The 12956-nt window shown below is 50.2% G+C and overlaps 1 protein-coding gene across 2 annotated transcripts in view; it reads left to right on the forward strand.

Moving 5' to 3' along the window:
* The window catches only part of ITGAL (integrin subunit alpha L), a 41465-nt gene that overhangs the window by 19700 nt on the left and 8809 nt on the right, over window positions 1-12956 (forward strand). The window contains exons 16-25 of one of the 2 annotated variants that reach the window (XM_059898804.1): window positions 1511-1671; window positions 1777-1928; window positions 3741-3830; window positions 6204-6260; window positions 6356-6426; window positions 6754-6895; window positions 8851-8961; window positions 9370-9449; window positions 9565-9651; window positions 11190-11265. In XM_059898804.1, the coding sequence (XP_059754787.1) occupies window positions 1511-1671; window positions 1777-1928; window positions 3741-3830; window positions 6204-6260; window positions 6356-6426; window positions 6754-6895; window positions 8851-8961; window positions 9370-9449; window positions 9565-9651; window positions 11190-11265 (1027 nt within the window). The remainder of the gene's footprint in view (window positions 1-1510; window positions 1672-1776; window positions 1929-3740; window positions 3831-6203; window positions 6261-6355; window positions 6427-6753; window positions 6896-8850; window positions 8962-9369; window positions 9450-9564; window positions 9652-11189; window positions 11266-12956) is intronic. The other variant, XM_059898803.1, reaches the window with a different exon arrangement.

Genomic DNA, 12956 nt, shown 5'->3' on the forward strand with positions numbered 1-12956 from the left:
CCTCCTAGAGAGACGTGGGATGGCTTTAGAACCTGGTGACCTGGATTCAAGTTGAAGCTCTGCCGTTGACTTCTTGGGTGATCTTACCCCAGTCACTTCGCTTCTCAAGACCTCAGTTTCTTCATCTTTGAAATGGTGATGGCATTTCCTGCCTGACCCAGATCTTACAGTCACTGGAAGCCTCATGTAATGTCATCTAGTGACTAGATACTGTCTTCAATACGGAACAAGGCATTGGCTACAGTGTATGGGTGGGGGAACATATAATAAAAAAGTAAAACAAATAAATAGATCATTACAATTGTGATAAGTGCCATTAGGGACATGAACAGGGTTCTGTGAGAGAGAATAGCAGGGGAGACCTACTATAGACTGGGTGGCCAAGAAAGGCCTTTCTGAGGAACTGGGACTTGAAAGATAAGCAAGAGCCAGGCTTGCAGAAATCTGGGGTAAGAGCTTTCTATGTCGAAAGCCCAGGAGGTGCCAAGGCTGTAAGGCAGGCAAAAGTGTGACGTGTTCAAGGCACGGAAATAGGATCAGTGTGGTAGGAGGTGAGACTGGAGAGGAGGGTCTTCCCTGGTGGTCCAGTGGGTAAGACTCCGTGCTCCCAATGCAAAGGGCCCAGGTTCAATCCCAGGCGGGGAACTAGATCCCACATGCCGCAACTAAAGATCCCCCCGCATGCAGCACCGAAGATCCCACGTGCCACAACTAAGAACCAGCGCAGCCAAAAAAAAAAAAAGACTGGAGAGGCAGGTGGTGTGGCACAGACAGTGAAAAGTTTAGATTTTATTCTGAATACCATGGGGCATCCTTGAAAGGTTACTGGCATGGAAGCTCAATATCTTTGTTCCCTGACCAGGGATCGAACCTGGGCCCTCGGCAGTGAAAACTCGGAGTCCTAACCACTAGACCACCAGGGAATTCCCTGATTTTTCTTTTTATAAATTCATTCATTCATTCATTCATTCATTTTTATTTTTAGCTGCGTTGTGTCTTCGTTGCTGCGTGCCGGCTTTCTTTAGTTGTGATGAGTGGGGGCTACTCTTCGTTGAGGCGTGCGGGCTTCTCATTGCGGTGGCTTCTCTTGTTGCGGAGCACGGGCTCTAGGCATGCGGGCTCAGTAGTTGTGGCGCGCGGGGTCAGTAGTTGTGGCGCACGGGCTTAGTTGCTCCACAGCATGTGGGATCTTCCCGGACCAGGGCTCGAACCCGTGTCCGCTGCATTGGCAGGCGGATTCTTAACCACTGCACCACCAGGGAAGTCCCGACTTTTCTTTTTAAAAGCTCATTCTTCTGTGTGAGAAATGGGTCAGAAGGCTGCTAGAAGAATTATCATTATGGGGAGCCCTAAGGAATTATCATTATTATTTTTGTTGCAAAGAGACAGTGACATTGAAGTTTGCTTTAGGGAAGGGGAGTCCTCTGGACTCTGCTAGCTGGAGCCCCAGGTCTGGCTGGGGATGGCAGTTGAGGCCGAGGGAGAGCGTTGGTTGTTGCCTTCCCTGCAGCTCCCGGCCTGTGGTGGATATCATCACAGCCATGTCCTTCTCCCCGGCCGAGATCCCAGTGCATGAAGTCGAGTGCTCGTATTCCACCAGCGACAAGAAGAAGGAGGGCGTTAACATCACAGTCTGTTTCCAGGTCAAGTCTCTCATCTCCCAGTTCAAAGGTCAGTGCTGTCTTCCTGCTTCCCAGCTCAGCTGCCTGCCCCAAATCCAGGCTCACGGCCCCAGGATCCGCCGTCATTCAACTCTTGCCTTTCCACCCTGCCCAGGGCACCTGGTTGCCAACCTCACTTACACTCTGCAGCTGGATGGCCATCGGAGCAGAAGCCGGGGGTTGTTCCCAGATGGGAAACATGAGCTCAGCAGGAACACAGATGTCACCTCAGTCAAGTCCTGCACTGGGTTCTGGTTCCACTTCCCGGTAAGGAGCCAGCAAGGCTGCTCAGGGCAGGGAAGGGGCGGACGAGCTGACCGCAGCAGGAGGCAGCCCCAGTGCCAGGCTCGGCTCCATCGCTGTCCAGCACAGATCACAGGTCACCTTGATCTCCTGGTCCTACCGTTTCCTCTTCTGTACCACAGTAGTAACAATACCTTCAGCATATTTTCTTCTAGTCCTTAATCCACATCCCTAGGCATTTTAAACATGACTACAATTGTAAAGTACTTACCATTTTTTCCCTACTCTTTTCACACATCATATATTAATGCTGCAGCCCAGCTTTCAGATTATTTTTAATGGCCACAGAATATTCGGGCCTATGGAATATTCAGGCGCGGTGGTGTGTCACTATTTGCCAGGTACACGTGGTCATTTATTATTATTATTATTTACATATTTATTTATTTATTTATTTGGCTGTACCAGGTCTTAGTTGCGGCACTCGGGATCTTCGTTTGCCGTGTGGGTCTTTTATTATTAACATCTATCCCAGGGCTTCCCTGGTGGCGCAGTGGTTAAGAATCCGCCTGCCCATGCAGGCGACATGGGTTCGAGCCCTGGTCCAGGAAGATCCCACATGCCGCGGAGCAACTAAGCCCGTGCGCCACAACTACTGAGCCCGAGTGCCTAGAGCCCATGCTCCGGCAACAAGAGAAGCCACCGCAATGAGAAGCCCACGCACCGCACAAAGAGTAGCCCCCCGTTCGCCACAGCTAGAGAAAGCCTGCACGCAGCCATGAGGACCCAACACAGCCAGAAATAAATAAATAAATTTATTTTTTAAAAAAATCCATCCCAGAAAGAATTTTTTTAAGTTCTTGTTAGTTTAGATAACTGCCAAAATACCCAAATTCCGTTTGCTTATACCTGTTCTGTCTGAAATAAGATTGATATTAAATTTTATTCTGGCCTCAAATATTTCATAAGAGACTGAATATGTGATTGGTATATTCAGTATAAGATTTTGAAGTTTGTGTTCAAGTTTTTATTATGGGACATTTCAGACATACAAAAGTAGAAAAATAGTTTAATGAACCGCCAAATAGCCATCACCCATTTTCAACAATTATCAGCTCCTGATCTCATTTCATGCAGAACCCCTCTGCCTCCTCACACTCCTAACCCGCATTACAAGACCTGGAAATTTTAAACATAAATTTGCCAGAGAAGAGGCCCTGTGACATGATGGAAAGACTTTAGACTTGGGAGTTGGACAGGCCTGGGTTCACTTCCTAGTTCTCGTCCTTAGGAAAGTTGTGTTCCCTTTTTACACCTCACTTTCCTCGTCTCCAATGTGGGGATAATAATGCCTACCTCTTCGAGTTGGGGGAAACTTTAGGTGAGGACAAAAAGTCCTCCAAAGTGAGCGTCTCCAAAGTGTCAGGCACTGGTAATAATGTAAAAGACTGACACCCACCCCTGTTCTCAAGGAACTGGGATATTCTGCTTATTCTAGAGTATTCTTTTCCTGTGCAAACTTTGATAATGGTTGCCTAGAGGAGTTTGACAGAGATTCAGGGACTTCTGTTAGGACTCAGTGGGGAAAAGTGCCGTGGTTGATGACTGATGTCTGCCTTGGGATTGGAGCTGAGGGATGAACAATCGTACTGAGAAGCAAGCTGGGCATATTATAAACACCTGATGTATAGTAAACATATTTCCACTCCTGGTAAGGTCTCAGACAGCTAGCTACTGGAATGTCATCATTTATAAAGTATGGACAAGGTGTGCCTTTAACTGGAAGTGTGGTAAAGGTTAAACTCATGACATAGGGTGTATTCTTATTGCCCTCAGGTGTGCACTCAAGACCTCATCTCTCCTATCAATGTCTCCCTAAATTACTCTCTCTGGGAGGAAGAAGGGACACCGAGGGACCAAAGGGCGGTAAGAAGAGATCAGCTGGAGAAACTGATAGGAAATAAGGGAGAATAGAAATTCAATGTAGCAGGACTGTTACATTGGCTTCAAGCAATAGAAACGAAATATGCTTACTTAAGCAGAAAGGAGTCTATGGGAGTTTGTATTTAAGAGAAATTTGGAAAACTGGGATTGGGAAGATGGAGGACCAGGGTGGGTGGAGGCTCTGGGGGCTCTCAAGAGGAAGAAATAATGGATGGACTTCCCAGGGCACGGCCCCTTCCGTGAATCTGCTCCCCGTCCCTCTGTGCATCTGCTTCAGACCTCATTAGGGTTCTAACATGGGGCGAATTCTAACATATGCAAATTACAGGGAGAGAACACCAGAAAGCCTAGGACCATCCCTTATCTGTGGAAGGACAGGGTATCCTAATTAGCCTTCTCGCCCAAGGGTATTCCGTTGAGGGCAGGTAGTTCCCTCAAAGCCTAATTGGGGTGCCCTTGTTATGTAAAAGAGGAGGAAAACACTCTCTATCCTAGTCTCCTGGATCACACGCTCCCTACCCAGTGCCAAAAGCCTAATTTCCTCTTCTGAAATCCTTGACACTCAGCTGGTGGTTTGGCTTCTGTTGGAAGGCAGCAGGGTCTGATGGAAGGAACCTGGGCCTGGAAGCCTGAAGATGTAGATTTTTTTTTTTTTCTGGCCCTGAAGATGTAGATTTTTTTTTTTTCTGGCACAAGCACGTCTGTCTTTCTTCGGGACTGTTTCTGCATCTCTGAAATGAGTCGCAACATTCTGAGGCCCCTTTCAGAGCCGGAGCACAGTGACTGATAAGCACACTCTTTCTTGTGGCTTTTGGCAGCTTGCACTGAGTGCCCCGCCCCCCAACCTGCCACCCACTCAGGATGTATAGGGACAACCAGCAGTTTCTCCCATCGGCACTAATTAAAAAAAAAAAAAAAAAAAGTCAAACTGTGTGGTGCAGCAACTCAGGCTTAAAAAGAGACCTGGGAATTCCCTGATGGTACAGTGGTTAGGACTCCAAGCTTCCACTACAAAGGGCACGAATTCGATCCCTGGTTGGGGAGCTAAGATCCCGCAAGGTGTGTCGCCCGGCCAAAAGAAATAATAATAATAAACAAATTAAAGGGTAATTTTTAAAAAAAGAGAGAGAGACCTGAGGTCACAGTTGTCAAAAAGTCTTCCTGGGGGAAGTGTCATTGGTTCCGGATCTCGCAGAATGAGTAGATTTTGGGTAGGTTGAGAGAGAAGAGGCACGATTTTAAGTTCAGGGGAAATGGGGAGGTGGGCTTAGCTTCTGGCAGCACAACTGAGCAAGACAGAGGCCCTGGATGGCCCTTTGGGGACGGGCTGTGGTCTGGTGGGTGGTGGGAATGTTGGGGTGGCTGCGAGCCGTCAGCAGAAGCTGCCAGGAGCCCCGCCCTTAGGGGAGAGTCTGGAGGCTGCTTGGCAGACGGCCTGGAAGTGGAGGAGGCTGGAGTCTCTCGAGAACATACAGTTGATCACCCATAAAACAATCCTGTGTCGCCATTACCCTCAACTGCCTAATATGGCTTGCAAGGCGGGGGGCCGAATCTGGACCCTGCTTCTCTCTCCTGCCCCTCCTGACACGTGGCGCTCCAGCCAGTCTGAGCATCTTCCTGCTCCTTACACGGGCGCAATCCCTCTTGCCTCAGCCTTCACATAAACTGTTCTTTCCTCGTCTCTTGCCATTCTCTTCACCTGGCTCCCTCCTCCTCACCCTGTGGATTTCAGTTGAGATGCCGTCCCATCAGGAAGCTTCCCTGATCTCCAAGCTTAGGATAGGATCCCCTTCTATATCCTCTAAACATACCCTGTACTTGTCCCATCCTCACACTTGAGGATGCCGGGCCATTTCTCCCACCACCCTGGGAGGACGGGCAGTGTGTCTGTTTTGATCTCTGGTGGGGGGGTCTGGCCCAGAGCAGAAATTCTGGAAACGTTGAAAAAACTGGCCTTGATCTGATAAGAGATGGAGAGCTGGGGTTCACAGAGGAGAACCACAGGAGGAGCTAGTCCCAAACAGGCGAGTCTAGAGGCTGCACGGCCAGGAGTTGCTCCCAGCAGAGGCTGGGAGAACCTGGGGGAGCTGCTCGGTCAAGGCCCAGATCTCGTGGCCAGGACAGGAAGTGGACACCCTGAGCCTCCCTCAAGGAACTGCCACCAGAGGAGTGTGGCACAGACAGCCTTGGGCTGAGTCGGGAGGTTGGGGCCTGACCCGGGAAGGCATTGGCTCCTGAGAGGGCCCCGACCACAGCCAACCCAGCTGAGCACCAAGCTCTGAGCCCCTCCAGCTCTCCTCCATCAGTTCTGCTGCCTCAACTATTCTCTCCTGTCTCCCCCTCCTCCGTGCTCAGCAGGGCAAGGACATCCAGCCCATCCTGAGACCCTCACCACACTCGGAGACCAAGGAGGTAAGAGGGGAAGAGGGGCAGACAGAGAGGCCAGGGTCCAGTCCTCCTGGGTGTGGGGATCTGAGCCTCCTGGTCCTTTCTTCTTGGCCTTTCAGATCCCTTTTGAGAAGAACTGCGGAGAGGACAAGAAATGTGAGGCTGACCTGGGGCTGACCTCCGCTGCAAGGTCTGTAAGGCCTCCTATTTCACTCAATGTTTTCCCGAGGCAGCTCCTGTGTATAGAAAGAACACGGGACTTCAGGTCGGAAGACCCCCACGGTCACTGACTCCGTTTGTCATCTGGGCCTTAGTTTCCCCCTCTGAGAAATGCTGGTGCCTTGCAGCTCTCCTATCAGGAATAGATGAGATCGCCAAACTTAAAGCCTGTGCATAGGAGCTTATTTTTGTGTATTTCTTTTTTCTGGCCTACTGGATCCCTCAGTTCTGAAAGTCCCCACCTCTGATCCTGCTTCCTTTGTTGGCCCCCATAACTTTGCCCTGATCCTCCCCCCAGATCCAGAGTCCTGCGTCTGACCCCCTCCGCCAGCCTCTCTGTGGGGCTGACACTGAGTAACTTGGGAGAAGATGCTTACTGGGTCCACCTCAGCCTGAGCTTCCCTCAGGGACTCTCTTTCCGCAAAGTGGAGACACTCAAGGTGAGCGAGAGGGTGGGGTCTGCCCGCAGACCACGTGCCAGGCTTGTCCTGCCTCTTGGAGCCCCAGGTGGTCAGGACAGCCTGAGGATGTGGGCGGAGGTCTTCGGACCACCTCTGGGTTCTCAGCCTGATGGCCACCCTCGAGCTGTGTGACCTGAGATACAAGGTTCATCCTCTGTGAGCCTCGGATCCGCGACCAAGAAATGAGGCTGGGGACATCACAGGGTTAGAGGGTCGCATGAAATGGAGAGTGTGACAGAGGCTCATGGACCTGATGACCAAGAAGGTGTGCACAGGTTCAGGGAGATCGAGCTACCTTCCTCTTAAAGGTGACCAACTTGTCTTTGAGGGATGGCCTGGGTTGTTTTATTATTTTGTTTTATTTTTTCTTCTAATTTTATTGAGATATAATTGACATACAGCACTGTATAAGTGGAAGGTGTACAGCATAATGATTTGACTTACGTATATCATGAAATGATCATCACAATAAGTTTAACGCATATGCATCATCTCGTATGGATACAAAATTAAAGAAACAGAAAAAACATTTTTGTGTGTGATGAGAACTCCTAGGATTTACTCTCTTGAGCTGGGTTATTTTAAGTACAACTTTTATTTTTTAAATTATTGTTACAAAAGTAATACATGATCACCACAGAAACTTGGAAATTACAGAGAAGTTGAAAGAAGACAAACACCCGTACTTATACAACCCACAATTATGACTTTTAATATTTTGGTGTTTATCCTTCTGTTTATCTATACACATAGGTATAAATTATTGATACATTGTATATTTATTCTGTATTTTAACTAATTGGCATTTTGCTCTCCATATGGTTATTTTTCCTCCATGTTTTTTTAAAAATTTTGAATTTTGAAATTTAAAAAAAAAATGTTGAGCCATACAATATTTGTCTTTTTGTGTCTGTCTTACATCACTTAGCATGACGTTCTTCACCTTAGCATTATGTTTTTGAGGTTCATCCCTGTGATAGCAGGTATGAATTTCATTCCTTTTTTTTTTTTTAATTTATTTATTTATGGCTGTGTTGGGTCTTCATTTCTGTGTGAGGGCTTTCTCTAGTTGCGGCAAGCGGGGGCCACTCTTCATCGCGGTGCGCGGGCCTCTCACTATCGCGGCCTCTCTTGTTGCGGAGGACAGGATCCAGACGCGCAGGCTCAGTAATTGTGGCTCACAGGCCCAGTTGCTCCGCGGCATGTGGGATCTTCCCAGACCAGGGCTCGAACCCGTGTCCCCTGCATTGGCAGGCGGATTCTCAACCACTGCGCCACCAGGGAAGCCCGCATTCCTTTTTAAGGCTAATATTCCATCACATGGATATACCACATTTTGCTTATCCATTCATCTGTTGATGAATCCTTGAATTATTCTTATACAGCAATATTAAATGCTTTCTTAAGGGGCATCTAGTAGAGTGATTGAGAACTTGAGATCAGGGGTCAAACAGACCTGTATTCAAGTTCCTACCAGATCCCTGTTGTGAGACTCGGGGGAAAGTCTCTCGACTGCTCTGAGCCTCTATTTCCTTATCTAATTTTCTTCCCAATCCGAACTGAAATCTGTCGCTCCCAGACAGTGATGAAGATGAAGAGTTTTGTCCTCCTTAGCCCAGGATCAAGTTCATTTTGTAAATGGTTGCTGAATGTGTGGATGTAGCAGCATTTTAACTCTCTCCTGTGATTGTACCATGATTCACTGAACAATTCCCACCTCTTTGGATTGTTGGATCACTTCCAGTTTTTCCCTGTGACAAACAGGATTGCAGTGAACATCTTTGTACTGAACCCCTGGCTGTACCCCTGATTCTTAGGCCCCACCTTTCTGCAAATGTGCCCTGGCGGGGGGCGGGGGCCTGAGGGTTGGTGGCCTCTGGGGAACCTTTAGCCTCGCCCACTAAAAAGCTCCTTCTCTCTCTTCTCACCCCCAGCCCCACAGCCAGATACCTGTGAGCTGCGAGGAGCTTCCCGAGGAGACCAAGCTTCAGAGCAGGGCCCTCTCTTGCAACGTGAGCTCTCCCATCTTCAAAGCGGACAGCTTGGTGAGTGCTTCCAGCCCCCAGGAGTCAAGCAGCCAAGGGGCTGTAAGCTCAGGAGGGGAGGGAGCTCCTGGCTCTGGGAAAGGTGAAGGTGATTGGAAAGGCAGGGCTTATCCCTACCCCCAAGAGAATGTGTGCAGAGGTGTCCTGTGTCGTGTTTGAGAGCCTGGACTTCGGAATCAGAGAAACCCAGGGTTGGGTCATTCATTTTGTGACCTTACACACATGACTTAACCACTCAGAGCCTCGGTATCCTCATCTCTACAATGGGGATAAAACACCCAGCCCAGAGCTTGAGATAAGGTGTCACTGTGACTATGGCAGTGGGGGGCATGGGGGCTGTGAGGGGCTAAGGTGGCCCCCTGAGGGCCAGGCGCCTTCCTTCTTCATTCCCCTCTCCTCCCCTGACAGGTTGATATCCAGGTGATGTTTCATACGCTGCTGAACGGCTCCTGGGGGGACTTTGTCGAGGTGCACGCCAATGTGAGCTGGTGAGCAGGCCCCAGGCAGGCCCCTGCCAGCATCCCCTCCCGCCCTGGCCTCAGACTGTCACACAGTCCTGGCCAAGCCGTCTCCTAACACTGCCCTCTACCTTGCCCCCTGCAGCAACAATGAGGACTCAGGCCTCCTGGAGGACAACTCGGCCACCACCAGCATACCAGTCATGTACCCCATCAACATCCTCACCAAGGAGTGAGTCCTGAGCAGCCGTCCCCCCTCTCCTCCCACCTCAGCCCCCCCACCCAGGGCCCCAGCCTTCCTCCCAGGGCTACCCCTCAAAGCCCCCCTCACCTCTTTCCTAGAGCCCCAGGGTGATTAGAACTGATTCTAGCTACAATCTCAGCAGTTTTCAACACTCAGTAGAGTGAAGGCCCTTGAAGAGCTCTGAGTCAGATCGATACTTACTGACGGAAGAAAAAGTGCACTGAATGCTGACCTGATGTGAGCTTCTGCTCCAACTGCACTGCGCAGCTGAGGGCTTTCCCTGGAGCTTCCGACACCTAGCGAGGCACCTTGCCTCTCTCTGATTTACTGATGAACAATGAGGCTCAGAGAAGGGAGGAATCTGCCCAGAGTAGTACAGCTAGGAAGTACTGACACCAGGGTCTGAACTTAAGTCTGTCTGACTCCAAACCCTAGCCAAGCGCTTGAACATTTCCAGCCATGCTAGATTCCCTCTTCCCCGGGGCCAAGAGTGCTAGAAGAGATAGAAAAGTTTTCACAATGGCCCTTGCCCACAGAGAGTTTACGGTCAGGTTGGAGAACCCAAACACACGGAGTGAGTGAGTCTCAGAATGCTGTGGCAGGAAGGACCCATGGGGATCACTAGTTGGGTTTTCTCATTTACAGAGAAGAGGATGAAGCCGGAAAAGGGAAGTGGCGTTTTTAGGTCGGCTCAGTGACATAAGGGCGGGACCGTGTCTGAGCTGGGGTCCCCGGTGCTTTTGAACATAAATGCCAAACACAATATTGTCTGAGGTGTGATATGAAATTAGAGCCAGGAGAGATGATGTGAGCTGGAGGAGACTTGAAAGGAGTCGTGCAGAACAGGGGCTTGAACTGGGGTCTGGAGGGTGAGGAGGTTCAGATAAGGGCTAGGAAGGAAGGCAGCCGTTCTCATCAGAGAGACTAGCAAAGGGGAAGGCACGGAGGCGGCAAACAGTGGGGCAGATCTGGGGAGCAGGGAGTGGGCGGGCCCAGAAGATGGTAGGTATTTGTGGGGAGCAGTGGGCAGGCAGACTAGGAAGCAGGCAGGTCTGGATATGGGGGAGCTTTGGACCTGACCCTTGTGGGCAGCAGGGAGCCATTGATGGATTCGGAGGAGGTGCGTGGCAGGATCAGAGAGTGATATTAGGAAGGTCATTAGACGGATGGGGTGGGAGAGCGAGCCAGAGGCTGGTGCACTTCTCGAGGAGATGAGCAGTGGGGCCCAAGGACAGTGGAGGCCCCGGCGAGGTGGCGTCTAGTGGGGAGAACACAGCTCCAAAAGCCATCCACTTGTGTTCCAGTCCTTGTCCCCCACTGCAGGACTTTGGGCAAGACTGACCCCTTCAGTGAGCCCTAGCTTCCAAAGGGCAAGAGCAGAGCGATGTCAGGATGACACGAGATCGTGCCTGCGCCGTCTCTAGCACAGTGGCTGGCAACTCCGAGGCTCCCCCTGGCCCAGGGCCCCCTGGGTGACTGGGTTGCCGTCTTCTCCAGCTTCTTCAGCTGCTCCTCTCTCTCCACAGCCAGGAAAACTCCACGCTCTATATCAGTTTCACCCCCAAGGGTCCCAAGATCCACGATGTCAAGCACATCTACCAGGTATGAACCTCAATGTGAAAGGGTCCTTAGAGGTTTCACGTTCAGCCCCATCCTGAGGACCAAGGATGCAGAGACCAACTAGACCCAGTCCCATCCTCAACGAGCCCAGCCCTCCACCTCGTTCTGTGATCCTTTCCCTGAAATGCTGCCAGTGGCGCATACTCACCAGCTCCTTTCCAACTCTGGATAAATTATTTCTGGAATCACAGAACTTGAGAGCCAGAAGGGCTCTGAGAGAGAACCTAGCTTTGGGGTTGTTGTTGTTTGAATTTATTTTATTGAAGTATAGTTGATTTACAGTGTCGTGGGGTGTTTTTGTTTTTTGAAGTAGAAAGTTCCCATTTATTTTAGGATTCAATTATATAGACATTTGATCTCCTAATTGTGTTCTCAGTTAGGTACAGAATCAGATTCATGTTTTCTGGAGAGAACCTAGTTTGGTTTCTTTTGCTGCACTGTGAGGCTTTTGGGATCTTAAGTTCCCCAACCAGGGATTGAACCCGGGCCAGCAGTGAAAGTGCCAAGTCCTAACCACTGGACTGCCAGGGCATTTCCGAGAACCTAGTTTTTATTCAAACATTTAATGAGCTACTATTCTAGTTCAGGTACTTTCCTAGGTGGTGGGGCAGCAATAAATAAAACAGGGTCTGCGACCACTCACCAAACCCAAGTTCTGAGCCTGGACCTCTATACATGCTAGCCCTGTAATTCACACCCAACTGTGAGAGCCTGTAAGACAGGCAGTGTCGTTTCCATTTTACAGATGAGAAATCTGAGGCAGAGACAGGTCAAGTAACTTGCCCTGGTTACCCAGCTAGTAAGGGGAACAGGTCAGATTCAAGCACTTGTATACAAAATCCATGTGTTTAAGTTAGTGGTCCTCATTTCTCCTGCAATGCTTGGTGCTGTAGTAGAGTCTTCATTATGGGAACTCAGAAGAGGGAGGCCGCCCCCTGAATCTAAACCTTGAGGCGTCTAGGGCTTTCTTGAGGTAACCTCAGAGAGGAGCAGGTGCTGAACAAGCCAAGAGCATTTTCATTTTACCGTGGGGGAAACAGAGGCCCCAAAGAGGCGCCATCTTCCCCAAGGCCACACTGAAGTCAGGGCCAACTGGGCAGTAGCCAGAGGGGAAGGACCCCGGGCAGTTCAAGCCCCTTCGGAACAAAGGTGGAAGCCATCTCACCTTGACACCTCAATGAGGGAGAGGGGCCTTTGGGAAGGTCAGATGCCCATTTGCATTGAGATAGAACGTTCTGAGTGACCAGTGGAGTTGGCTTCCAGTGTCTTTCACTGGGATGGCTCTGGGCTCCCTACGGGGGTCGACCAGGCCAGTCCTTTTACCACCAGAATAGTGGGAAAGAGTTCGACAAACCCCAACTCTGTCGCTTGCGCTCTGTATGACCTTGGGCCAAGGATTCACCTGTCCGTGCCTCAGTTCCCCACTGTGACAAGTGAGGTTTGGGATAAGAACTTCACAGGTGGTCATGAGGTTTAAATGGGTCACCTGCTTCCTCTAGAGTGCTTGGCACAGTGCCTGGGGACGTGGAGGTCGTTACAGGGGTGAGGTGGGTGTCGTGCTGCAGCCCTGACCCTCCCAGCTACTTTGGAAACCTTACATTCTTGCCTCACTCAGCCTGGAACCAGCTCAACCCCTTGAGCACGCTCTCTCTCTCTCTCCGCCTCTGAATAGT

This window comes from Balaenoptera ricei, chromosome 15 (genome assembly GCF_028023285.1).
Source record: "Balaenoptera ricei isolate mBalRic1 chromosome 15, mBalRic1.hap2, whole genome shotgun sequence".
Lineage (NCBI taxonomy): Eukaryota > Metazoa > Chordata > Mammalia > Artiodactyla > Balaenopteridae > Balaenoptera > Balaenoptera ricei.